Source organism: Falco naumanni, chromosome 2, assembly GCF_017639655.2.
Source record: "Falco naumanni isolate bFalNau1 chromosome 2, bFalNau1.pat, whole genome shotgun sequence".
Classification (NCBI taxonomy): domain Eukaryota; kingdom Metazoa; phylum Chordata; class Aves; order Falconiformes; family Falconidae; genus Falco; species Falco naumanni.
Window position 1 is genome coordinate 16,224,700 of NC_054055.1, and position 23,720 is coordinate 16,248,419.

General features: G+C 51.2%; 1 protein-coding gene across 1 annotated transcript; it reads right to left on the minus strand.

Annotated features, from left to right (window-relative positions):
- Window positions 1–6,177: 6,177 nt before the first annotated feature.
- On the minus strand, window positions 6,178–10,317 carry PDX1 (pancreatic and duodenal homeobox 1). Its single transcript, XM_040584209.1, has 2 exons — window positions 9,910–10,317; window positions 6,178–6,895 (listed from the first exon to the last, which is right to left on the minus strand). Exons 1-2 carry the CDS (start codon window positions 10,304–10,306, stop codon window positions 6,507–6,509), a joined length of 786 nt encoding a protein of 261 aa, XP_040440143.1. The 5' UTR covers window positions 10,307–10,317; the 3' UTR covers window positions 6,178–6,506.
- Window positions 10,318–23,720: the final 13,403 nt, after the last annotated feature.

The following is a 23,720-nucleotide window of genomic DNA, read 5'->3' on the forward strand; positions in this document are numbered from 1 at the left end:
GAAACCTCAGTGGTTCCAGTTTCAGTTCTCTTTTTGCTCCTTTGGGGATGCTTCTAGGAAACCCCTTTCATTCCCATGTAAGGATCATGTGGCTCTACATGTTATGGTCCTTTTCTCTGCCTTTATGCCCACTTAATCTCATGCACAGCTCAAAATGCTGTCTTGCACACCTGCCATCAGATGTACCTCTTCCTATCTGAAGTGAAACTGTCTCAATAAGGTCTGTGGGACTAATATGACCAAACCATCAATGATGTGGCAACAGAGGGTGAAGCTATGAGCAGGTTTCCAATCACAACTTCAGGAACCAGCTGTGACTGTCACAACTAGTTTTACCACATCCATTCCAGAGCAAAGGATTTGATGCCTTAAAAGTAAAGGGAGTTCCCCCTTTTCCCCTTCTCTGGTAATTTTCATTCTTGGGATAAAAATTCAGCTTACAGAGTGGACTAAAAAACCCAGGACTTGCTATTTTGCTGGCTTATCTTGAGCAATGTCACCTCACACAGTCTCACCCTTAGCCAAATACTGACTCACCAACAAAGGGTTAGCAGCAGAAAAGGAGAGAGGGCATACCAGATGACAGATCAGCTTTCACTGCTGGAAGCTTGGTAGGGAGTGAGAGACACATATTTTGAAGCAGGGGGAACCTGAAAAGTTGTGCTGAAGTGTAGTTAAAAGCCAGTAGCTTCACTACCACTTGCTACAGAGAGGTACAAGCTCCTCTCCAGGAAGGGCTGAGTTCCAAACATGACTCTGGAGCCCTGCGATGCCGCACCCAGCTAAGGCTCCCAGCAGGTAACTGTTTGCTTTTCTCTGGAGAAGGACTTGGGCCAAGGGAAGTGGTATTCAAACACAGATCTCTGTGCAGTCCAGGAGCTGGTATGCCTCCCCTAGCTCCACTCTGGTCCTGAGACAGCTTGGTCTCCTGGCATGGGTTGTGGGTGCCCTCTGTTCTCTCTGAAGGGAGCTCCCTTTCCTGGTTCTGGCTTCTTCTTATGCCAGTGAAGTCATTAAACACTGCCTGCCTCTGCTCAGTACTTTGAGGTCTGCAGGGAATGTCCAAAACAGGCACAGCTGAATATATAATGGCACACACGGCCTCTGCTCAAACAAAATACCAGCATGCTACGAGTCACTCATGGAGACAGCTCTTTTCCAGTCTCCACTATCAAGTCTAGCCCTGCAAGTGGAGACACAACCGTCATACCCTTTGCTTTCCAAGCCTGCTAAAAGTGTTTTACTCTTTAATCTTAAGCATACTGTGCCAAGGCTTCTTTGAGCAGATGCTTTTCTCCCCCTGGTTCTGGGTCAAAGAACAGGGAGGACATAAAGCTGCCACTGGCACCAGCTCATCATAGCTAGATCATCTCTGCCATGAAACGAAGCCTAGAAACCCTCTCTTTGCCAATGCTTTCCAAGTGGGATGCTCTACACCTGCTTGAGATGCTTCTGTTCTTAGCCTGTTGGTCCAGCTCACCCTCATCTTTCAGGTTTCTTCCTTCCCAATTTTTGGGTCATCAGTGAAGAATATGGCTGTTTTCCGAGGCACCTGCCTCTTCTGTCCAGTGGATCCTGGTGTATGGAGCCAGGCATCAAGGCTCCTGTGGACATGGGGTTCCTCCTAAAGTTACCTCGGTCAGAGGCAGCACAACTGCAGCCTTTCCTCCTTCCAGCGGTGCTACAGCTGGAAGCAAACAGTTCCTGGAACAAGCCCTGATACAAGGCAGCAAGTGCACTAGGCCTAATAGTAGAGGAGCCACGTGTTTGATTTACCTGCTCCATGAACGAAGCTGGCCAGGCCTGACTCATCACCAAGGTATGCTCGGGAAAGAGAAGGACTCAGCTCATTTTCTCTGTGTTTTATTTGTCCCCGTGTTGTGATCCCAGAAGCACTGGGGAACAGAGGAACTGCATATCAGGACAAGTGGTAGGAGGAGAAGTGACAGAGAAAGGCAGAGACTAGGAGAAGCCTTCCCTCCATGCACTTACTTCTTTGCTCCATCATTCTTTGTGCTCACAGCTAAAGTGCTGCTGGGGCACATCAGTGCTTGCAAGGTGCACAGAAAAGGTACTGTAAAGGGTGCTGGAAGCCAGTGGGCAGCAGCAATGAGGATAAATGGTAAATGGAATTAAGTAGTAGATAAGTGAAAGTAGGTAGTATTCACTACTAAAATGGACACTGCAGATTTTCCACATTTCATTGTCCTCCCTAGGTGCTAAACCAGACACGTTCCTGACTGCTATAAAAATATCCTTGAAGATATGGTCATTCTTATCCTTGTCCGGGGTAGAAGAAAGCAGGAAGGGAACTGCCTTTCAAAGTCACAGATTATTGGAAGCCACGTGTGTGCGTGGGTTCCCTACACTTATACGAAAACCTCTCATAAGAATAACCCTATAAATCATCAAGAGTGAAGGGAGCCCAATGACATTTTTCTATTTCCAAAGTAAGACTCTAAACATAACGCTTAACTCCCAGCCAACTCCTGCCCCGTGTGGAGGCTGGATTGTAAGGTGCATTGTCCAGCCTGACAGACCCTGCTTTGCTGGTCATTGCAGGGCTGTCATTCCATCCCTGGTTGCACTTCAAAGCACTGAAACCTTCCAGAGCAACGTTTCTTCTCTCAGCCTGCAACATCTCTCCTCGGCTGTGGTCATGGCAGCAGCAGCAACCACAGCGTGGGAGGTAGCAGGCTTCAGTGTCAGACTGGAAAGACTTTCACACTTTCGGTTAAATCACTGCTTTCGGAATTGATTTATGGGCGTAATTTTTCATACCTGAAGGGATTTTCAGGCAAATATATGGGTTTTTAATGATGGAGGCAAGCACAGACTCCAAAGCCTACCTTTCATATGGCCAGCACTGCAGGGTTCTGGGACATGGTCTTGTACATGGGAGGTAAAGCAGGGTTAGCACAGGGTGTGCATGAGCTCCTGTTTCCCTGCCCCAGCCTCAGCCAAAGCATGGTGGTAGCACGGGCCCAAGAGGGGCTGCTGGATGCAGCTTTTCTGACGGCAGCAAACCAACCATCATTTTGGGGCAGGATCTGGCCTGCGTGTAACAGCAGCTCCCAGCTCCCGGCCAGGGTTTGCTTAGCTGTGCACTGTTCACATTCGATGCTCAGCCCTGCTTGGAGAAAGAAGAAGGCGTTAAACATTCCCTGCCTTGTGGTCCTTCATGTAATAACAGTCAGTATCTCGGTGGTGCAGAAGCAGAGAAGGAAGCTTTTGCTGCAGTACCAGGGGATGTACCTGAGCAAAGCAGGAGCAGCAAAGGTGTTGCCTGTGCAAAGCTGCATCAAGACCTGCAGCCTCACTGTCTTTCCCTGGAGCTATAGGTAGAACCGATGTCTCCATAGTTTCTGGTGCTGTGGATGCCTGTGCCAGCTGCTCCAAGGGAGAGAAAAATCACCCTGAATCTTGCTCAGCTTTCCTTTAAAATAATTAACACTAAATTCATATGATTCTTGAGCACACACCTCTCCCATACATGTCTAAGTGACTTGAATATTGCCTGAGAAGGAAATAAAAAGATATATCATGCTTTTAATCTCTTGCCTAGTTTTAAAAGCCAGGATTTTTAGAATGTCTTGTGGAAACCCTAACCCTAGCCTAAGGTTAAAGGTGATTAAATATAAATTATGAACTATTTCATAAGTGACTGTATCTCCTAGGAAAAATTTACAACAAAAAAGTCTGGACAACTGTTCTTGGTGAAATGACATGGCACAAGAACGCTAGCAGCCTTATAAGTCTCCATGTCAGCCTTGCCTTTCCCCAGCACAGTGCAGGGCTGGCTGCTCTGCCAGGTGAAGGTTACCTTTACAAGGTCCCAAAGCTGTCTTGATTCAGGTAATGCTAATTTTCCCATTTATGTGGTTGTAAAAAGGATGAAAAAAGAAAGAAAAAAAAATGTAAAAGTGCTAAACCCATAAACCACGTCAATTCTTTGAAGAAAAATACTTCATTCATTAGAACTAAACCATGCAGGTCTGATTCTACGTCCACTCATAAAAATACCTTGGCACCGTGGTCAAACAATTCGTATCAGTTCTGCAACTTCTCCGTTTTCACAGCAGAGCATGGAAAAAATCGAAACCGAACATGTTATACTAGAGAAAGGACAGGCAAAATTTCAGCCACTGGATATGCTGTTTACCCAGGGCAATGCACTGTATGAATCTTAGCACAATATCGTGACATTTTGTGTGATAGACATCCTTTCTGCAGCTGGATCTATTTTTATAGTAGCTCCCATAGAGCAATTTCAGTGCCAGACCTTGTGAAAAGTACACAGAAATTGTTCCACTGCGTGTTACTAGTGACAGGTTGATGCTAATAAATATTGATGAGAAAAGCTGAGGTTTAAAAATGGGTTTATGACCCAAAAAAGTTTGAGAAATGTTACTTTAATTAATACGGTGCTTTGCTTCTTAAGCAGAACAGTTTTATTTGAATTTTGCTCGTATAATCATTGGTAAAGTTCTCACTCATTGACTGCGTTTTGATGAATAAGGATATACAGGTTTGGATGATAAATTTCTCAGGCAACTTGCAGGAATAAATGACCAGAAATGTCCATGTTTGCACACACATCTTAATGCCCCCAAAGGAAAGAAAAGCAATAGGTGAATTACGTCTTCAGCTCAAGTCTCCACCTTATTGTTTAAAGTCTCATGTAAAATGGAAAACCCCAAAGAGCTGTGGCAAGTTAACTTCGTTTCTTCCCCCTCGCTTTCAACCGAGGGACTGGGATCATCCTCTAGCCAGGGGGGCACAGACCCTCCTCCTCCTCTTCCCCCTCCCGTGGCTCTCCCGGACCAGCAGCGCGGCAGGGACTGTGGCGGTCCTCGAAGGATGCTGGAGGGGTTGCAGCTGCCGGGGGCAGGTCCGGAGCCTCCCCGTCGAGGAGGGGAGGACGATCCTCCTGACCCACAGCAAACCCCATCAGCTCCTGCTTCCTTCCACCCGCTATTTTCTGTTTCTCGTTTGAGCGTGATTTTTTTTCCCCCACTCGGCTGAATTTCCGACCCTCTTCGAGGTGGCCGCCTGAACAGCTCGTTTCCCTTGTACAAAATACCCACTGTCGCCGTTGTCGCGACAAGGCAGATGTTTCTGGCGACAGGCGGGCAGCGGCTGCAGGGAAGGCGGGCTGGCTCCGGGACGGCGGGTGGCAGAGCCCTGGTTGCCCGGCTCCCCGCAGGGAAGCCCCCGGCCAGCCCCCTCGCCCCGCTCCAGCCCGGAGGAGCCAGGCTCTTTTGCACGCCGGGCTCGGGCCCAAAAATGTCACCTGGAAAAAGGCACCGCAGCGCCTCGGGGGCCGGCTGGCCCCCCACCTCTGCTGGGATGTAAAGCCAGGTCTGCAGAGAAAAAAAATGCAGAGAGCCGCACCGGGCCGGGAGCTTCTGCTGCAGGGAAATTGCTTCTCTCCGAGGAAGGGTCCGAGCTTGTAGAAGAGGTGGAAGGGAGGCAGGAGCTTGTCCCTAAAGAGAAATGTCCCTGGGACCAGACCTGCCTCCCAAAACACGTCCCGCTCTCGGCTCGCAGCCTAATCTGCCTCTGCGCTCTTCCTGGAGATCACCCGCGGATTTTCTGACGCATCTCCGGGCTTGCCCCCACCCGTCGGGCAGGCGAGCGCAGCCCTGCGCGCTGCGGAGCCCCCGCCGCGGAGCCCCTACGACCGCGGAGCCGCGGGCCGCATCGCAGCGTCTGCCGCAGGCGCTGGCGGAGCCCGGCGGAGGGTCCGGCTACCTGTGCCGGTCACCGTGAGCCGGTTATCGGGGGACACAAATCCTGCCCGCAGGACACTCGGGCTCTTTTGTTTTGTTTTAGTTTGGGGTTTTTCTTTTTTTTTCCTTTTTTTGGTTTTTTTTTTCTTTTTTTTTCTTTTTTTTTTTTTTTTACCAAAAGCAAAAGAAAAGGAAATAAACCAGGTTCCAGTTTCCAAAGACGTGAGTAAGTAGTCCTGGGGCAGCCTTCGGTAGAGCCTACAGAAGGGCCTAGAAGGGACGGGGCCGGCGGAGTGTCAGCCTCGGGGCGGTCTGGGGCGCTGGGTTCCGCGTCCGCGCTTGTGTCGCGCTGGGCACGGCGGGACTCGCACCCCGACGAGGCGGCCGTCAGCGGTAAGGCGGCGTGCACTCGCTTCTCCTTCGGTGTCCAGACGGCTCTGTGTACCCAGGGCTGCACACACCGTCGGTGGTCGCCCGACACCCGCCTTCCCCGGGGGAAGCTGCCCCGTAGTGTCGGCAGCGGCGCGGGGTGCCCGGGGAGAGCGGGAGAGGTGCCCTGCGGCCCGCAGCGAGCCTCGCTTGGCGGGGCCTGAACACCTTTCGTGTAATTTTTGCGGTACGGGAGTTTCGGAGCGGTGGCACCGAGTTTCCCAAGGGGAAGGCGATGAGGGTCGGGCACGGCACGGCACAGAGGCGGGAGGCCGGCGCCAGCCCCTCGGCTCTCTTCCCGGTCCCGTCCTCTTCCTCGGCCCGGGGCGTGGGGCTCCCCGCGGCTCACCGAGAGTCCTGCTGCCTTCTGGGGGCGAGGCTGGGGGCGAGCAGGTCCCTGGAGGCCCCCGAGGGCAGGTTCCCAGGCGGGCATGGCTGCAGATCCTCCTTGCCCTGGAGCTCCCCGGAGGACACCACACAGTCTTGCTCGGGGACATTGCTGTTGCCCGCCCCTCGCTTTTTGTCTTCTTCCTTCTTCCATTTCATCCGCCGGTTCTGGAACCAGATCTTGATGTGCCTCTCGGTCAAGTTCAACATGACAGCCAGCTCCACCCGCCGCGGCCTGGAGATGTACTTGTTAAAGAGAAACTCCTTTTCCAGCTCCAGCAGCTGCGCCCGGGTGTACGCTGTCCTCGTCCGCTTGTTCTCCTCGGGCTCCACCACGTAGGACCCCCCTGGAGAGAAGGGAGAGTCAGCCCCGGCCCGCCCGGCCGCCCCCTCGGGCTGCGGAGGGGGCGGGGGGCACATCCCCGCACCCCTGCGCGGTGCAGAGGACACGCGGGGGTAAGCAAGCGGGGCGAGGGGGTGGCCTCGGAGTGAGACGTTGCTGGTGGCGGCAGTCACGACTGCTGCCATTTTATGTTATAATAATTCATTTTTGTCTTTTAAACAATTTGCTCGAAGCTTTCAGGGAAGCGCCATCCCTCGAGCCGGGAGAGATGCTCAAGAGCCACTGGTCGAGTGTCACCGAAAGCTCCGAAGGACTCCCGGGTCCAGGGCCTGGCAATTGCTCAGATTCGTGTAAAAAAAAAAAAAAAAAAAAAAAAAAGAAAGAAAAGAAAAGAAGAAAAGGGAAAAAAAGGAAAAAAACTAACCCAAAAGAAACCTCAAGCCAAAACAATAATTTAAAAAAATTAGTTCTCTGTGTGCTACACACGCACAAGCAACCAAAAAACAGAATTAAAGCCAAAAAGTAATTTAAAAAAAATCTCACCTCTCCAGTAAAAGACCCATTGGAGAAGCCAGCCGGGCAGCGGGGCCGGCGAGGTCCCACGGGGGGCGCGGCGAGGAGCGCCGGGCACGGCGGGCGGCTCTCCCCGACGAGGCCTTGCCGCGGGCACCCGGCGGCACAGGCCGCCAAAAGCTGGGGGGAAGCCTGGTGGAACAGGATTTGGGGTGTTTCTCCCCGGATATCGCCACCCTGCAGCCCTGGGCTCGCGGAGGCTTGGGCCCTTTCGCGGCCGCCGGGACCCCCGGGGCCGGGAGCGCAGCCCCTGCGTTCCGCCAGGTTGGTGGGACCTTGGGTTTGTCATTCTCGGAAACAGCGTCGGGATCGCCATTCCCAGCTGCCGTCCTGCGTGGGTACAGGGGCGCGGGTGGCACCGGCGGGGCAGCGAGGGGGCTGGGGTGGGCGCTGGAACCCACGGCTGCTGCTGGCAGCGCCGGGAGCCCGGCTGGGTGCGGGTTCGGTGGCGGTACCATCCGCAGGGAGCGGTGGTTGGAACAGCCAGGTTGAAACAGCCATTTGAAGGGTGCTACGCGGGCTTTCCTGCCTCTCATCTACCGATTCCCATGATTTTACGTGTATATAATGTTTATAAATACAAACCTATGTATATATACTTGTGTGTGTGTATATATATATTTAAATATATATTAAAATACATGGATACATTAAAATGTTTATAAATACAAACCTATGTAGATACACCGATGTGTATATGTATTAAAATATATATTAAAAGACATGTATATGCATAAAAAAAGTTTGCAAGTACAAACCTATGTATATACACGTATGTTTCTGTACGGATGTGAAAAAATTGTTCTGTTATGGTGGAGTAAACAAGTGCTACCGGGCGGGCGGAACAGCCGGGGCTGGTGGGAGGCCCGCGGGACGGGCGAGCCCCCGCAGCCGGGCACGGCGGGTGGCACCGGGCCGGGCTCGGCCGCGGCCTCTCTGGGCGCCTTTCCCTGGCGGTAACAACGCGAAGCCCCGCAGCATCCACGGACGCCTAAATCCCAAGGGTTTCCATGCAAAATGAATCCTGAGGCGGTACCGTTTGCAATGTATACCGCTGCGCCCCTCTCGCTGCGCGGGCGCGCACAGCGCACCCGCGGTAGCAGCAGCCCGGTGACACGCACCGTGTCACCTGCTGCACGGCCCTCGCCTGGACCTCCCAGCAGAGCTGGGAAGAACTGGGAAGGGTTTTCGGCCTTTACGGGAAAAGTTTCGTTTTGCTGATGGTTTTGTCATTCCTCGGGTGCAGGAGACAGAGAAGAAGAAAAAAAAGGTAGTTCTAGAGTTCGGCTTTAACTTCTTTTTTTTTCTTTCTTTTTTTTTTTCCTTTCTCTCTTTTACTTTTTTTATTCCCAGAATTTATTCAACCCAAGGAAAAGGATTTGATTTTCCCCCCACTCACCCCCACCCCCCCGGCTCAGTTTGCCGCCGGGCCCGCGGCGTGGGGCAGCGCTCCTCTCCCCTTCCCGGCGGCTGCGCCTCCGCGGGGACCGTGCACCGCCGCCTGTCCTGCCTTCCCCCTCCGTCTGCTCCGTGCAATTCCCAAACTATTTCGCGGTGATTTTAATACTCCGGTCCTTTTTTCAACTGTCTATTTGAACAAAGCCATTCGTATAATATTTGCCGTATAGGCGTGACAAAGGCGCAGGACACGATAACATTGTGCAGGCAGAGACAGAAATATTGTTGGGCAGCGGAACTTTTTGCCCAGATAGAGTTTCTTCCCCTCGCTGGCAGCCCTGTTTCGTTTGTGCATTGTTTCCCCTGCCCTGGGTTTTCACTCGAGAAGGTGCACTTACGGCTAAAACCCACCGGGAAGCAGGAGGGGGTGGGAATGAGGGGCCAGAAGGGGAGAGGGGCTCTGCACCCCGGGCACCGGGGAGAGCCGAGAGACAGCGGAGAGGGGCTGTTCGGCTGCCTCGGGGTACCGGGTGCTGTTCGGCGGGTACCTGGTGCCGTGCCCTGCCCCTGTAGCCCTGCCTGCCGCCTCCCCCCGCTCCACCTCGCCGGGGTCTCCGCGCCCCCCGCCTCGCCCTGCGCGGACCCCCGCGGGGAGCCCACCGCGCCGGCGGAGCGGCCACCCCCTGCTCGGCGAGGCAGCCGCGCCCTGCAGGCGTTTGCACCTCGCCCCGACTTGGCGACCATTAGTTAATTGGTGAAAATTAATTCGTTAATTGTTGCTCAGGGCTTGGGCAGCGCGGGGAGTGGCGAGCCCGCCGTTGGGGACCGGAGGGCCGGCTCCCACCCCAGCGTTCAACCCGACGGTAGCAGCTCCACAGCAGTGGGTCTTTGAGGGGCTGGGAAGGAGCGGCCCGGGGCAGCGACCCTCTAGGACCCCTCCACGCTACAGCCGAGCGGCGGGAGCAGGACCGGTGCAGGGGAGGGCTCCTGACCGCCGGTGGAGAAAGCAGCGGCGGGGCAGAGGCAGAGGGAGGCGGCGGGGCTTACCGGTCCACTGTCCCTTCCAGGCGTGCGATTTGGTGGACTTCATCCAGGCGAAAGGCACCTGCGCTCGGGGCTCCTCTATCGCCCCCGTGTCCGCCCCGTCTGCGAAAGGCAGCGTGTCTTGGTGGGGAGGAGGAAGATGAGGGTGGTGGTGGTGATGGTGATGAAGGTGGGAGACCCCGGCATCCTCCGTGATGGGGGGCACCTCGTAAGGTGAAATGTCTGGCGGGCTGCCTTGCTCGAGAGCCCCTAAGGCGCTGGGGTAAGGAGCCTGCTGCTGCCTGCCCATGTACAGGCAGGCGGGGGGGCTGGGGTTGTAATCCTGCGCCTGGGCTCTCTGAAACGCACACGACTCCTTGTAGAGCTGCGCCGAGGCGTAATACTGCTCGTCGGTGTTCATGGCGAGCAGGGCCGGGGTGGGGTGGGGTCTTCCAACTTAGGGACACATAGGGCTGCTCCCGCTCCCAGCGCCCGGGATGCCGCTTTGACAGCTCGCCGCCCCGCCGTGCCCCGCCGCCTCCCCATAGGCGCCGCTCCCCCACGTGAGACCTCCCTCGGCCCTCCTGGGCGGGGCGCGACCCGTAAGGGGCCACCCGGGGTGGCCCCTGCCCCGCGACCCCGTTCGCCTTAGCCGGGCAGGACCTGGAACCCCCCGACCCTGCCAAGGGGTGCCGCTCCCTGCTTTTGGGCCAGGAGCCCCGAGGAGAGGGGCTGAGGGGCCGGGCAGGGCGGCGGGGGGATTGCCCCGACGTGCCGGGCTCTGCGGGAGGGATGGCCCCTAAACCCGCTTTTTCGCTTCCCGCCCCGCTTGCCCGCGGGCTGCTCATCCCCCAGCCCCCCGCCTCGGCAACGGCCCGGAGAGGAAAACCTTTGGGGGGGGGGGGGGGGCGGGCAGAGAGGGGGACACGGCTTCTGGAGGGGTTTGACATCGGGGCACTTTTGGCTGCGGGGGCACCTCGGCCAGGGATGCGGGTGTTCGCAGACGGCCGTGGTGCGCCAGGGGGCCGCCCCCTCGGGGGGACCCGTGTGCCCGAGCCCTGGGAGCAGGCAAGGAGGGTCGGCTTTCTGCCCGCTCCCCCTCTGCCCGGGGTGGGGATGCGGCCGGTGGGGACCACAATGCTATCACCAGAGCGAGCGATAGGCAGCAGATTGTTTGCCCAAGAGGTAAATTTGGGAGCCTTCCCCGCGGCTTGGGCTGCAATGTGTTGACCCTCGGAGATAATCTACTCCGAGCTGGTGCCGGTTGACTTGGTGACGAGGCTATGAGGAGGCGGAGAGCTACCGAAAGGGACAAAGATCACTTCCCTGCCTCCCTGCGCCCGGCCCGGCCGCCGCTCTGGCCGCCTGGGGGGCAGGCACGCTCCCTACCCGCCCGCGGGCCGCTGCCTCCCGCCGCCCCTTCCCCCGGCACCGGGGCTCCGGCCTCTCCGTCGGGGCACGCACCCGCGGCTCCGTCTGGGGCGGCCGCAGGGAGCAGCGCGGCGGGCCCGGGTGCGGGCGGCTCGACCCGGCCCGGCTCGGCTCGGCTCGGCTTGGCCGGTGGCGGTGCACCCCCTGAGCTGGTGGGGCAGGAGGCTCCCGGTACCTGGCTCCCGCGCCCGTTCCGTGGGATCATAAACCCACCCCCATCATGACATTTTAAGTGAGTTTCCGCTCTGAACCCACGCGGGACCCCATCCCTCAGAAAGCACACTGAGCCTTTGATTCAATACTGAGCCATTAAGCGATTGCTTTCCCAAGCCATTTAACAGCACCTCTTATGGATAAATAAACAAAAAGGGCTGTAAACCAATTATAGTGCGGATAGTGAAAAAGTATTTTATTAGCAGGAATTACCGATAGACATCGCCGCTGCTCGCGCTCCCCCCGCCCAGCGCCCTCCCTCTCTGTCCCCTGGCATGCCGGGGGGGTACCACTCTGCCCGGGGATCCCAGACGGTGTGCGGCCGGGGGGGATGCGCTGAGCCAGGCGGGCTCCCTTGGCGGTGGTCACCCCCGGCCCAGCACCCACGGGGCTGCTGTGCCTCCCCTGCGGTCCCTTGCAGGCATGGGTGTCCTTTGATCCGGAGACTCCTTCTGCACCGACCCCAGGCCAGCATCCCCAGCCCCTTCCCCACAGATCTTCTCCCCGGAGCATTTACAGCCCCAGGTTTTCCACGGGCACGGACAAACAAACACGAGGCCATAAAACCCAGAGCAAATTGATTCATCTCCAGGGAGGACCATTACCTGGTGTCTTAATGCGGTCCTCTTTCTATAACGAACATTTCTAAATAGAACAAACACTTCTCCCTCTAAAGCAAATGAATTTCGTATAATTTAGAGCTAATTCTCTTCCATTCTGCCTGCGTGAGCAAGCGATAAGGGACGCTTTGCCATGCTAACAACAAGGCAGCAAGCTGCAGTGCAGGAAAAGGGCCCCACTGGGTATCCTGGCATGGGTGACCCTGGCTGGGCCCCGGGGATGCTAGTGACCGGCAGCTGGGGGGCCACAGGCTGGGGACCCGAGCCCAGCTGGAGCCCAAGCCCAGGGATCACTGCTGCCTGCCTCATCTTCCTGGGATGCAGTCACTGAGGTCTGACTGAAGAGCCCCGCTACAGCTGTGGATTCCCTCTGCTGCGGGTGATGGAGGAGGCAGGTGGGAGTGTTGGGAATGGCTTCCTTTGCCCCAGAACCAGGCTCTGCAGTCAGTGCTGTGCTGACTCAAGGCACAAGTCCAGTGACCCCTTACCCTCTCCCTAAATTATGTCCACATGAATCGCCTCGGGCAGTTGCAGCAGAGTGTGCACATGAGAACCCACACACAGATCTTCTCCCAGACTCCCAGAATTTTCTGCTCCAGGGATTTCCTGAGCTGTGCAGGTGTTGTAGTCCTCAGCTGATTCTTCCACACTTTAAGTCTCCTGAAAACCTTATGTAAACCTTATGCCACCCACCCCCCTGTGGCAAAGTGTTCCTCAGATTAACTGCCACTGTATGAGGCACTGCCACCCTTTGCTGGTCTTGCACCTGGCTGCGTTTCATCAGTCCTAATGCTCCAGCTAGAAGAGCCTTGAGATGGGTAGGCACGATGTAAGAAATAAAGTGGTGTGATGTTGCCTCTTTAGCTCATATGTGGATCCTACCAGGCCAGCAGCAAGCACCTAACACTTTGAACAGTGAGCCCGGGGACTCCTGCACACACATTGTCATCTGCCAGCTGAGAACTTCCCCTGTGCCACCTCTCCAAGTCTGTGGGTTTGGCAGGCTTGGAGTAACAAGAAACTTGGCCATCCTCAGTCTATAGGTAACCATGGAAAGAGAAGACAGATGATACAAACACATTTATTTCCACTGATAAATGTACAACAGAGTTTTAAGCATTGAAAGCAAAGCAAAGCAAAGTAAGGGACATCTTGTACACTAGAACAAATTAACAGCAGGTTGGGTAGATTCTCCCTCACCTTAAAGCCTGGCTGGGTGTATGCTGCAGTTCAGCTGGAGGTCCTATACTTAACTTATGGTAGGAAGTTTTTATGGACCGTAGAAGCCCCTAAAGATCTTGGGGATATTTATGGCTGCCATGTTTAAATTACCCAGCTTCATCCATGGAGCTGGAAAGCTCGCACTTCCAGCTCTGCACTGTATCTGATTTGTGAGCACAGTCACACAACCACTAACACAGCTGTAGTTCATGCTGAGAACAACCTCGGTGGATCTAGGTTGTTTCCTCTCATGGCACTTTACTCCTTTGAGGTGCATTAAAGTTGCTGTGATGATCTACTTAGAAGGTAAATCCTTATAGCAGATTTGTTATTCCAAAAGATTAAACAAAATCTAATCCATGAGTCTGTATCAGTAACTGAAGTATGATGGTGATAGTAGCAATGTTAAGTAGAACAGGCAGGTTGTAATTATCCTCAACACAAGTGCAAGAATTCAGATATTCAAGCACCAGTAACAAATGTTTCAGGTACTCAGCTGTTGCCATCCTGCAGTAAGATCACACAATAACCACACTGCAATACTTGAATTATCGTATTAGAATCAAGTGGGTTTTAAAGGATTTGTTTATATCTGACTATATTCCTCTAGCCTGGTGTATGCCTGACAGAGAAGAGATTGTCTGCACAGTTAACTCTTATTCCATATTATATGAAGCCTAAAACTTTACAATATAATATGAATCTGTCTGAGTGCCCAGGGGTCTGGAAAGCAAAGCCACATACCTAATGTCATATTTATGTGGCTTTAAAATGTATGCCAACATACGCAACAGGCATCTTGAAATCCAGTGGTGTTTCCAATTATCTTACCTTTAAATGGTTAATTTAAGACAGGGGTCCTCAAATTTTTTAACCAGGGGGGTGGCATACGCAGACGCAGACGCAGTGGCAGGCAGGCATCTGCGGCTGCTTGGTTTCCCCCCCAACCCCCGGGTGGGGCAGGGGCAGGGGTTTCTGTAAATACCGGGGGCCGGATTGAGGACCCTGGGGGCCGTATCCAGCCCGCGGGCCGTAGTTTGAGGACCCCTGATTTAAGAGCTTAATGTGAGCCACTGTATTTTGAAAGTCTTGTCCACTTCTTCCCCAGTAGTGTCTGACAGACTTCTTTGCAGGCTGCTGAGATCAGTGAAATGTAAAACCATCTGGACACAGTAGGTTTTTTTCCCCCTAGGAAAGGTGGCAGTAGCATTTTGTTTGCCTTTCAATGCAAATAATTTGTGAACCCCTACTTAGTTTTCTCCCTTTCCCATTATAACTGATGGTAGTTTCATCATTCCTCCCACCTCCCAGTCTAACTAGAGCATAAAATAGTACGGAATATTAATCACACTTCCTTGTAGTGATATGGCTTGATTTTCTGTATCTGCATAACATTTAATGATTTATCAGTGCTCAATTGCTTTTCTGCAATCCACATTTAGACAGAAAAGAAGTATTTAAGGTGAGTGGAACATACTCAAAATAATCTCTTTTCCTCTCCCAGCTGTGCTCAAACCAACACAGGGAAACTGTATACATGGCAAGGGCCAGCAGCAGGAGAAGGAGAAGTTGACTGGGAAACGGAGCTTTCCCAGGGATTGATTTTTAACCCCCTCCCATGACTGTATCTAGCAAAAAGGTAACCTTTCACAAAGCTGGTTAATAATCAATAACCATGTGAAAACAAAGCTGTCTTTCCCTCTTAGCAGTAACGATAAAAAACAAGAGCACGAACTATTCCACCTGCCTTAAAGTAACACTGGTTCATCAGCTTTTTTTTTTTCTTGGCAAGAAGCCTTTTTGGTCTCTGAGTGATTCTGCATTCACACATGGCGACTTCAGTTTGCTCTTCCCACCACACATCAGCCTTTTCACACTGTAGGTGTGGGACACATCCTGAACTGCAGAAAGACATGTTTACATAAGCCATCTTGAATAAGACCTTGTCCAGGAAACATATAGGAAAGTTACTTTGGAAAAGGCTGAGAGTAGGACAGGATCTTAAGTGCATAGTGCCTTTTCACACTTACTCTTTTAGACCTTCTAATTTTCTTCCCATCTCCCTTGAGATTCATAATTTCATTTTCTGGTAGGAATATTGCCTAGTACCAGGGAAGCACAATTTCATTGCTTTTTAAGATGAGTTGAGGAATTACTTCAAAATACTGTGAACCTTTCCACTGAAAACACAGGATTTTCATGTTTCTTTGCCTCCCACAGCTTTCTATTTTTCACTTCATGTTTATTATACCAGATAAGAGTAGAAAAAAAAAATCACTATCTCTCTATATATATTCAGATAGTTACAGATAGAGGAATTCAGGGCAGAACTATGACCCAGAGACAACTCCTCCTCACATCTCTTGCTGCGTGATGTTTCCCGTAGATCCCAGGCTCTTCGGGGCAGGTCAGGTTTTGGGCTCAGCTGGAGCCTGGCCATGCAGGTGGCACCTGGCAGTTCTCACCATAGCCCTCTCCTCTTGTTTGTCCCTTGTCACTTTGTCGGATTTCAGCCATTTGGGCTGAAATTTTCCATTCTGTATCTCCGCCTCTCACCAAACATGTAGGGAAACTTTCCTTAAAATTGTTTGGACCAGCATGAAAGTGAATCTGGGAAACAGTGACACACTGGAACTGGCTGTGTGGGGAGGGTGTGGAGTCACTGCCTCTGTAAGTCTCTGAAAACAAGAGCAATGGATATATGGCTGATCCCAAACTGGAGTAGAGGAGTGGAATAGCTGACATCTGGAGAGAAAAACCCTACACAGAATTTTCCTGCCCTGTTTTCTTCGCTGCTGTGGTTCTTTGCTGGATTTAAGCATGTTAGAAGTCCTGCTGGGATGTTGTCCCACAGTAATGTCCCTCCAGACCAATTTCTCCTGTGCAGAGCTGCCTACGTTTAGCCAAACTCTGAACTGCCGCACATCACACAGGCTCCACTGATACATCCTAACTCTTAGCAGCTAAAGCCCTTTACAACTTCTTTCCACAGCAAGCAGATCACTGCCCCGGGCCTCAAGACCAAACAAGAGCTCACTGCATTGCAGTTGTGGTATTGAGCCTAGGGGTTGAAAAGCTGGCAGATGTTCCTAACGCTCCATCCTCCAGCCCTGGGAAGCATGCAGGAGGAAGGTGATTTATGCAGAGGACACGTAAGATGCTCACTCTTCAGAGGAAAGTGTTTGAATTTCTGGATTTGGGCACGCTCTCAGCTCAGCTCTGGGTGAGACCCAGGAATACACCAGCCTGACCTTTTCCCTCTCCCCTGTCCCTGCCCACAGGGAGAAACACAGATGTAGGAGCCCGAGGAGGAGGAGGAGGGTGTGCTCTCACCAGCTCTCTGCCCAGGTGGGAAGCAGGACCTGAGCAGCTCTGCTGGGTGCTCCAGAAGGTCTCACCAAAGGGAGATCACAACCCTGATGAATCTTTTGGGTTGAACTTGCCAGAAAGGGTTTCCAGCTGCAAACGCCTTACTTTTCCAGGTGACTGGTCTGCAGCAGCTTGAGGTGCTCCCAGAAGAAGGGGAAGCTTTTGAGGAGTCTGGTTGTGAACACCCAATGCCACCAGAACTGGGCTCTGGAAGTGTCTTGACCCCCTTCACTGCTGCCCACACAGGCTTTTCTTCAGCTGGTGGGTCCAGTAGCACTTCTGAGCACTTCAACTAGACACTAAGAATTACTGGAGACTTTTTAACTTAATGCCACTTGATCTAATGTGGATTTCAGAAGGTATTTACATGGTTATGCAATTATTGAAAACCATTTGAAAATCAGGGCACCAGATTTCATTCAACTTTCTGTAAACTGGTATCACATCAGCCCTGGAGGTGCTGTGAACCTGTCAGAGCCCACAGAGGGAAGTGCTAGGAGGGAGCCTGTGGGAAAACCATCGTCCTGTCCTCTGAGCAGTGAATAAGTCTTGGACTCAAGGATTCCCAGAATGCAACAAATGCAGAATTGGTTTAACTGGGCTTTCTATAACATGTTATAAATCAGAGTCCTGGGAAGAAACAGGGGGATGGCAGGAGAGAAAATACCATCTCACAGAGTACGCAGACAGCAGCATCAATTGAAACTGTGCAGTCAACTTCCTTGCTCGTATTTCCTTGCCTGTGTAATACACTGCAATGGGCCAAATTCTTATGTTTGTCCAACAAGGTAATAGAAATGTATCTACACCTTACATGTCCGATCAGTTATTAACACAGATTGAATTCTCAATATTTAAATAAACGTATTTTTAAAACTGAGACATCTGCCCTCTGAAAACTTTTTACCTCTCGAAACTAGAACTTTCTCACAGATAATTCACAAACACAAAACTAAGCAGAACCAATTAAACAATATGGATTGCTCATTTGCTCATGCAATGACCACTGTTTTCCCTGTGTCTATAAAATAATCTTAATATTGTGCAGTGTAACATCTATTGGTTTGCTTAATTATTTAGAATATAATGCTTGCAGTGCAACTTAGTTATGTTAAGGATCCATGCAGCCTTGAATATTTCTGCTTATCTGCAACATTCTTCTGCTCGCCTTTCTTGCTCCTTGCCTTGCCTTGCACTTGCCTTGCTTTGCCTTCCCTTCCCCCACTTTCTCTTTCACTTGCTTTTTCTTTCGCTTTCTCTTTCTCCATCATAACTTTCTTAATTGTCTTTCCATCTAGTATTTCCTGGTCGCTTATTTATATATTTTTTCCTCATCTTTGTATACTATTTCTGGTCAGTGCTTATATATTTATAGCTGTATAACATTTGCAAATTAAATTAAAAAAAATTAAATTGCAAATTTCAAGTTTGAAAAACTGTGGTTTAAACCCACAATTTCATAGCAGAGCAGAAAAACAATCAGTATCTTTACGGAGTGATGATGAACTGTACACACATAACGGGTATAAATTTAACTGAAAGCTTGACTAGATTTTCATTCTCTTAACAATGCATGTAGATTTTATCACTCCTTACCTGCATACTGGAAAGCACAGTGTCAGAGCTTGAAATGAATGATTTTATGTACCTAAACACTACCTGATTTAATGCATCAGCTGACAAGGACAAAGACATTGATTAAATGTCCTGCCTCAGGTGTCCAGAAGGCTGGAAAAGGCTGTTTCCTCAAACTAACCAGTGAAACTCCACCCAGTAATCATTAACTCGGTGTTTGGTCCAAGCCCTAGGAATAACAGGAGGTTTTAAAAAGTGGTGGTCAGAAAATACTTGGTGTGATTTAGGAGACTCATTGGTCTTGTCCATTGAGGGAGCATTGGATGGGAAGAGTCTCTCCTGGCTGGTAAGGAATGCATTGGGCATTTGATCCTCGGGAGGGCATCTCTGGACTCTTAGCAAGGAATTAGAGAGGCGGTCGAGCTGGAGTAATATGGAAAGACAGAGGGAAGAAGAAGAAATTCCAGTCTGGTTACTCTCAGTTCATTTGAATTTATAAAAGCCCTTGGCTGCCCTGCGATGACTCTTGACACAGGTGGTGTCTGCTCTGCCAAGGAACAGATTAACACTTGAGCCAGTGGTGAGAGGCTCCACTGGGTTTTAAAATTTAAAATGCCATGTGGTGGGCTTCAACAGAGCAACACCAAGCCACCGGGTTTCCAACCAGGCATTACCATTGGATCCTTTGATTTAAGGCTGTTCTCCTATCTTGCATCTACAGCAGTTTTTCAGAGTCAGTAAAATCCACATGGCATTAAACCTTGGTGAGACTAATTTCATCATAGCAGCTGAAGAAAGAGATATCAAGCTGTAGTAAAGAAGCTTTCAGAAGCTCCACAGCCATCAGGGCTATGTGGTCTCAACTGCCTCCTCTTGGAGTAATGCCCAGTCCAAAGACCCAGCACAGATCAAGGCTCAGGGGAAGGAAGGCACCTGCCCCAGAAAATAATGTCAGTGAAAGACTCCAGGTCTCCCACCCTTGGCTGGTGTCCTATGAAAAGATCACTGCTCATCCCATTGTGGTTAGGAAACCTCCAATTGAATAAATGAGTGCTACAGTTGCCAAAATTGGCCTCTTAAACTAGATGACGCTCTTGTGAACCTCAAATGAAATCAGCTACTTTAGTGCTCAACTCATTTGTGCAGCGGCGGCATTAATATGGTTGTCAAATTTTATGGAGTAGCCAGGTTTTGGTTAACAGTGCAAGAGGGGGTAAGAAGGCAATTATTGGTCTATTTTCTATGCACATTGGAGCAGAAACCTGTACATAAAGGAAGTTCTTCTAGCAGGTGTAGCATGCTAAAAAGCTTTCACCTAAAATTATATAGCCTGACAAACAATATAAAAAAGTAGATTGCCTGATAAACAAATAACGTGTCAGCTATTTATACAAAACCATACTACTTAGACTCTTCAAGCTTGAAACAACTGTGTATTTTTTCCCCATTAAAATGTTATGATGGTCAATGCATAAATTGTTTTAAATTCAGATTTGATATCACTGTGTTTTCAAAGCCTGGATGGATTTAATACTTTTCCCAAGATAAAGCATTATCTGTGGGTGGATGTGGAAACAGGTCCAAGGATTTCCTTCCCCTCTGGAGCCATGACGTGTGGGGCCAGCAGTCTCCAGGGCTCTGATGCCCTTGTGGGAGCTGAGCAGGAGTATTGGAAGGGATGTTGAAGTAAACAATCTCTTCCAGAGGTGAGGCCACACAACAAACACCCTCTGTGCCCTTTTCTGTGGCTTCACCCAAGATTCTCATCCCTTTTTTATCAAGATAGACTTAGACACTCTGTGAGTCCAAGGGGAGGAGGGGTCCAAATTAGTATTCAGCAAAGCAAAAGTGCCCATTCTGCCTCTTGCCATCCAGTGGTTTTCACCTGCGCCACGTGCTGCTTCCCACCTCAGTCACCCCTCTCAAACCAGATCCTGGCACAAAGTCCCTCTGCCTCCATGACACTGCCTTGCCAGCGCCTCCTTTTTTGCCTAGGTCTGTGTGTGGTCCCAGCACACACCTGTGAAGGTTTTAATCCCCCCCTTGGTGGGAGCAGCAGGGCTGGGGTCCGGGGGGGCGCCAGCTGCAGATGGCAAAGCCACAAGTTTTTTCCACTAGGTTTTTCCTTCTTGGGCAGATGAGGCGGCCAGCCAAGCCCTTTGGAGGCAACGTTCAAGGCATGCTCAGGAAAGGCAAAGGGCCTCTGCTAATTGCTGGCTTGACATGGGCACCAGGCAGATGGATGCAACGTGTTTAGTGCATGAATCTTCACCTGCCACAAAGAGACCAGCTAACTCAGGCTTGGACATCTGTAGTTATCTGAGCAAATTCCCGCCTATGTGTCTTGTTGTTTTAACTTGGTATTATCTGCTATGAAGAGGCATGGGTAGCACACTCATGCTTTGGCACTTGGAGGGAAGGAAGTGGCGGGAGGTTGTGCCCAAAGTGCTTAACCCCTTCCTAAATACTGCCATTGTCACAGCAATAGCCTGGTACAAACACAAGCCTTGATGTGCAAGGTGTGTATTCTCCCATTCCCTGCTCTGCATGCCTGGGTGAGGCACATATTGAGGTGTATCAGGCCACTCTCCTATCCCTCACTCACCTGCTTTCCACCCCACAGGCACTCAGGACGGGGCCTGGAGCCTGAGTCAGGCTGGCTGCTCGACATGGTGTCAGGAGAGCCAAGCAGAACTCCTGCCTGCTCCTTACAGAGGGCACACCATACCAGGCAGCCAGCATTAGCCTCTCTGCCATCAGAAAAGAGCATCCTCCTGGCACCCACTGGCCAAATGTCTTACCATCTTGCCACTGGCATATATTCAGCCCCCATGAAATCTCCATTTGTCAGCTGCTCGGTAGTCAGGGTGTCAGTCTCATCCATTGAGCCTATGGAAGCAAAGAGGGTTCTCACAAGGTAATGCTGAGCTCAGCTGTCCTTAGAGAACATTTGTGTGCTTGGGGTAAGGTCAGAAAAGTTCCCTGTCTGTGACATGTAGCTGTCCCATGCAAGTTTGCCACAAGCTTCCCTTCATGACTCACTGAGTCTTGGAGGAGGATCTCCTCTGCAGGAGATGTGTTTGTGTGCTACAGGAGATGCCTGCAGCATGTTCTGTGAAAAACAGCTGCTGTTTCAGACCCTCGTTTAGGTCACTGCCCTGGAGTAAACCACTCTATTTGTTACATGGCAAATATCCCATATCATCAGAGCTCACAGCTAGTATTGCACCAGGTAGCTATTGATCTGAGACAACCTGGGACAGCCAGCTCTCAGCTGATAGCAACTTTTCAGCTACTTTGATTTCTGTCACCAGTTGTCTGGGAAGCTCTTCCCATGCTCCAGGATGTTTCTGAATAATGCAGTCCCCTGCCTGCACTAGCTGTCTGGCACCCCAACATCTGTCCACAGCTGGGCAATGTACAGAAACTACCATGTGCAGTGGCTGTCTCTACTGTGCCAGGAGTAAACCCCCTCTGGGAGTGCTGCTGCATTGTGGGATGAAAGAAATCAGGGATAACGTGCCTCGTGCCTCTCCCTAGATCTTGCCTGTGTCCTGCAACAGCCAGGCAGCCACCGGACACAGCACATAAATCACAGGCTCACTCATGTGGCCCTGGCAGGAGAAGGAGGATGTGAGCAACACATAGCCTTAGGAGTGTCTTGGCTAAAAAGGAAGGCAAAGAACATTTCCATATACATAGTTGGGGAAGACAGAGCTGTTTATTGCTTCAGGAAACAACACAGAAGTTCACAGGTTGTCTAAAATCAATTAAGCCACCAAGGAACCTGGGCTCCTCCCAAATACCATTCCCCCAACCCTGGCACCCACAGTACCTGTGTGACTAGGCACAGAGGGGGGTCTCCTTCCATAGACTTCCCTGCATGGACATGAGAAACACTGGCTGACCTGCACAAGGATCAGGCACAAGTCCATTCTGCTGTGGAAAGATGTCCTTGGAGCAAGTTGATGCACCAGCCTTTGCTCCTGGATTTCCTTGAAGAGAGGTTTTTTTGTTGTTGGTTGGGTATTTTTCCCAAGCAGAAAAAAGAGTCTGCTGTGATCAGCCAGGTCAGATCCTGTGCCTGTTGTCTCTGGGATGTGCTGTCAAGCCAAGGCCTTGGGCTGAAGAGTGGTCCGAGCCTTTACTTCTCACCTATAGACATTTCCTTGCACCCACGGAGTAGGCAGCAAGCAGCAGGCTCTCATGCGTGCTCTCACTCATGCATATAACATCGTCTGATTCGCTGGGGCATGGTAGGAATGCTGGCAGAGCCGAGCTCTGCCTCTCGTACCAGCGTGCAGCCCTCAGCCCCAGTGCTGCCAAGGGCAGGGGCTGCCTCTGCCTGGGATGTCAAAGCTGGATGAAAACTCCAGCCTACTCCCAGCAGGGAGTGGTGTGTCCAAGATGCTCCTGGAGTCAGCCAAAGCTTCCTCTCTTTGCCATCTGCTTTCCTAGTGGAGGTTTGGCACGGTGTGCTGGGAAGAAGACCCGTTACCGCAGCCCCCTTGGAGGGGCAGCTATCGTGTGTAAATAGGTGGCCATCTCAGGTGCTGGTTTTTAGCAGACTGCTGACAGTGAGCAACTCTCTCCATCATCACAGATAGGAAAGCAACCTTTAAAATCACCAGTGAGTAGGTTCTTGTTTGACAGGGACTACCAGAGCCATATCCTTAGGCATTTGAGTATGGCTAGGGTTACTCAGCACTAGGAAGGTGGTCCCTGGTTGCCTGAATCAGTAGTGATGCTGGGAACTACTTGGCTGCATATCTCCATGCTCGAAGTCACTCTGCTGCCCTAGAGCTTTCGGTGGCTGGGACAGCAAGATGAAACTTGCATTTATGGGCAAAGGAAAGGTGCTTGGTATAAGGCTTGGCAAATTTAATTTTGCAGGCTATCAAGCCTTTTTTTTCCCCCCACATATAAATCCAAGTTTTGAAAGTTGTGTACAACTGTAATTAATCATTACAGATATATTTTGCTTGCCGAGTGTTCAATGAGTACAGAAAAGACAAGACTGTACCTGGATGCATGAATTCAATGACACTTGTTAAAGAAGTTGCTAATGTTAGAAACAGTGGGGGTTAAGGCTGCAGCTGATGAGCCTGGTGGCCAGAAATCTCGGTTAAGGCCTTTAAGATGAGCACTCTAGAGCCACCTGAGCCAAATCTGGCACTGGTGGGGACAGGAGGTGTGACTAAGGGGCAACCTGTCTGAAGGTGATAGGAAGGTCACCCTGGAGGTGCTATAGGAAAACAGTCTGTAAAGCATTCATTGACAGTAGGGAGATAAAAATCAAAGAAGGGCTGGAGATTTTTAACTCTGAAGAACAGGTTGGAAAAGGAGATATTGTCGGTAAAAAAATAATGGTGGAGCCAGAGCCTGTTATAGGACACAAAACCCACC

What these genes read in the sequence shown, in the direction of transcription:
- PDX1 (XM_040584209.1), bottom strand. Translation starts at nt 10,306, where the DNA reads ATGAACACCGACGAGCAGTATTACGCCTCGGCGCAGCTCTACAAGGAG. An exon ending in CTGGAAGGGACAGTGGACCG is followed by an intron (nt 6,896 to 9,909) that starts GTAAGCCCCGCC and finishes CCTTCTCTCCAG; the next exon opens with GGGGGTCCTACGTGGTGGAG.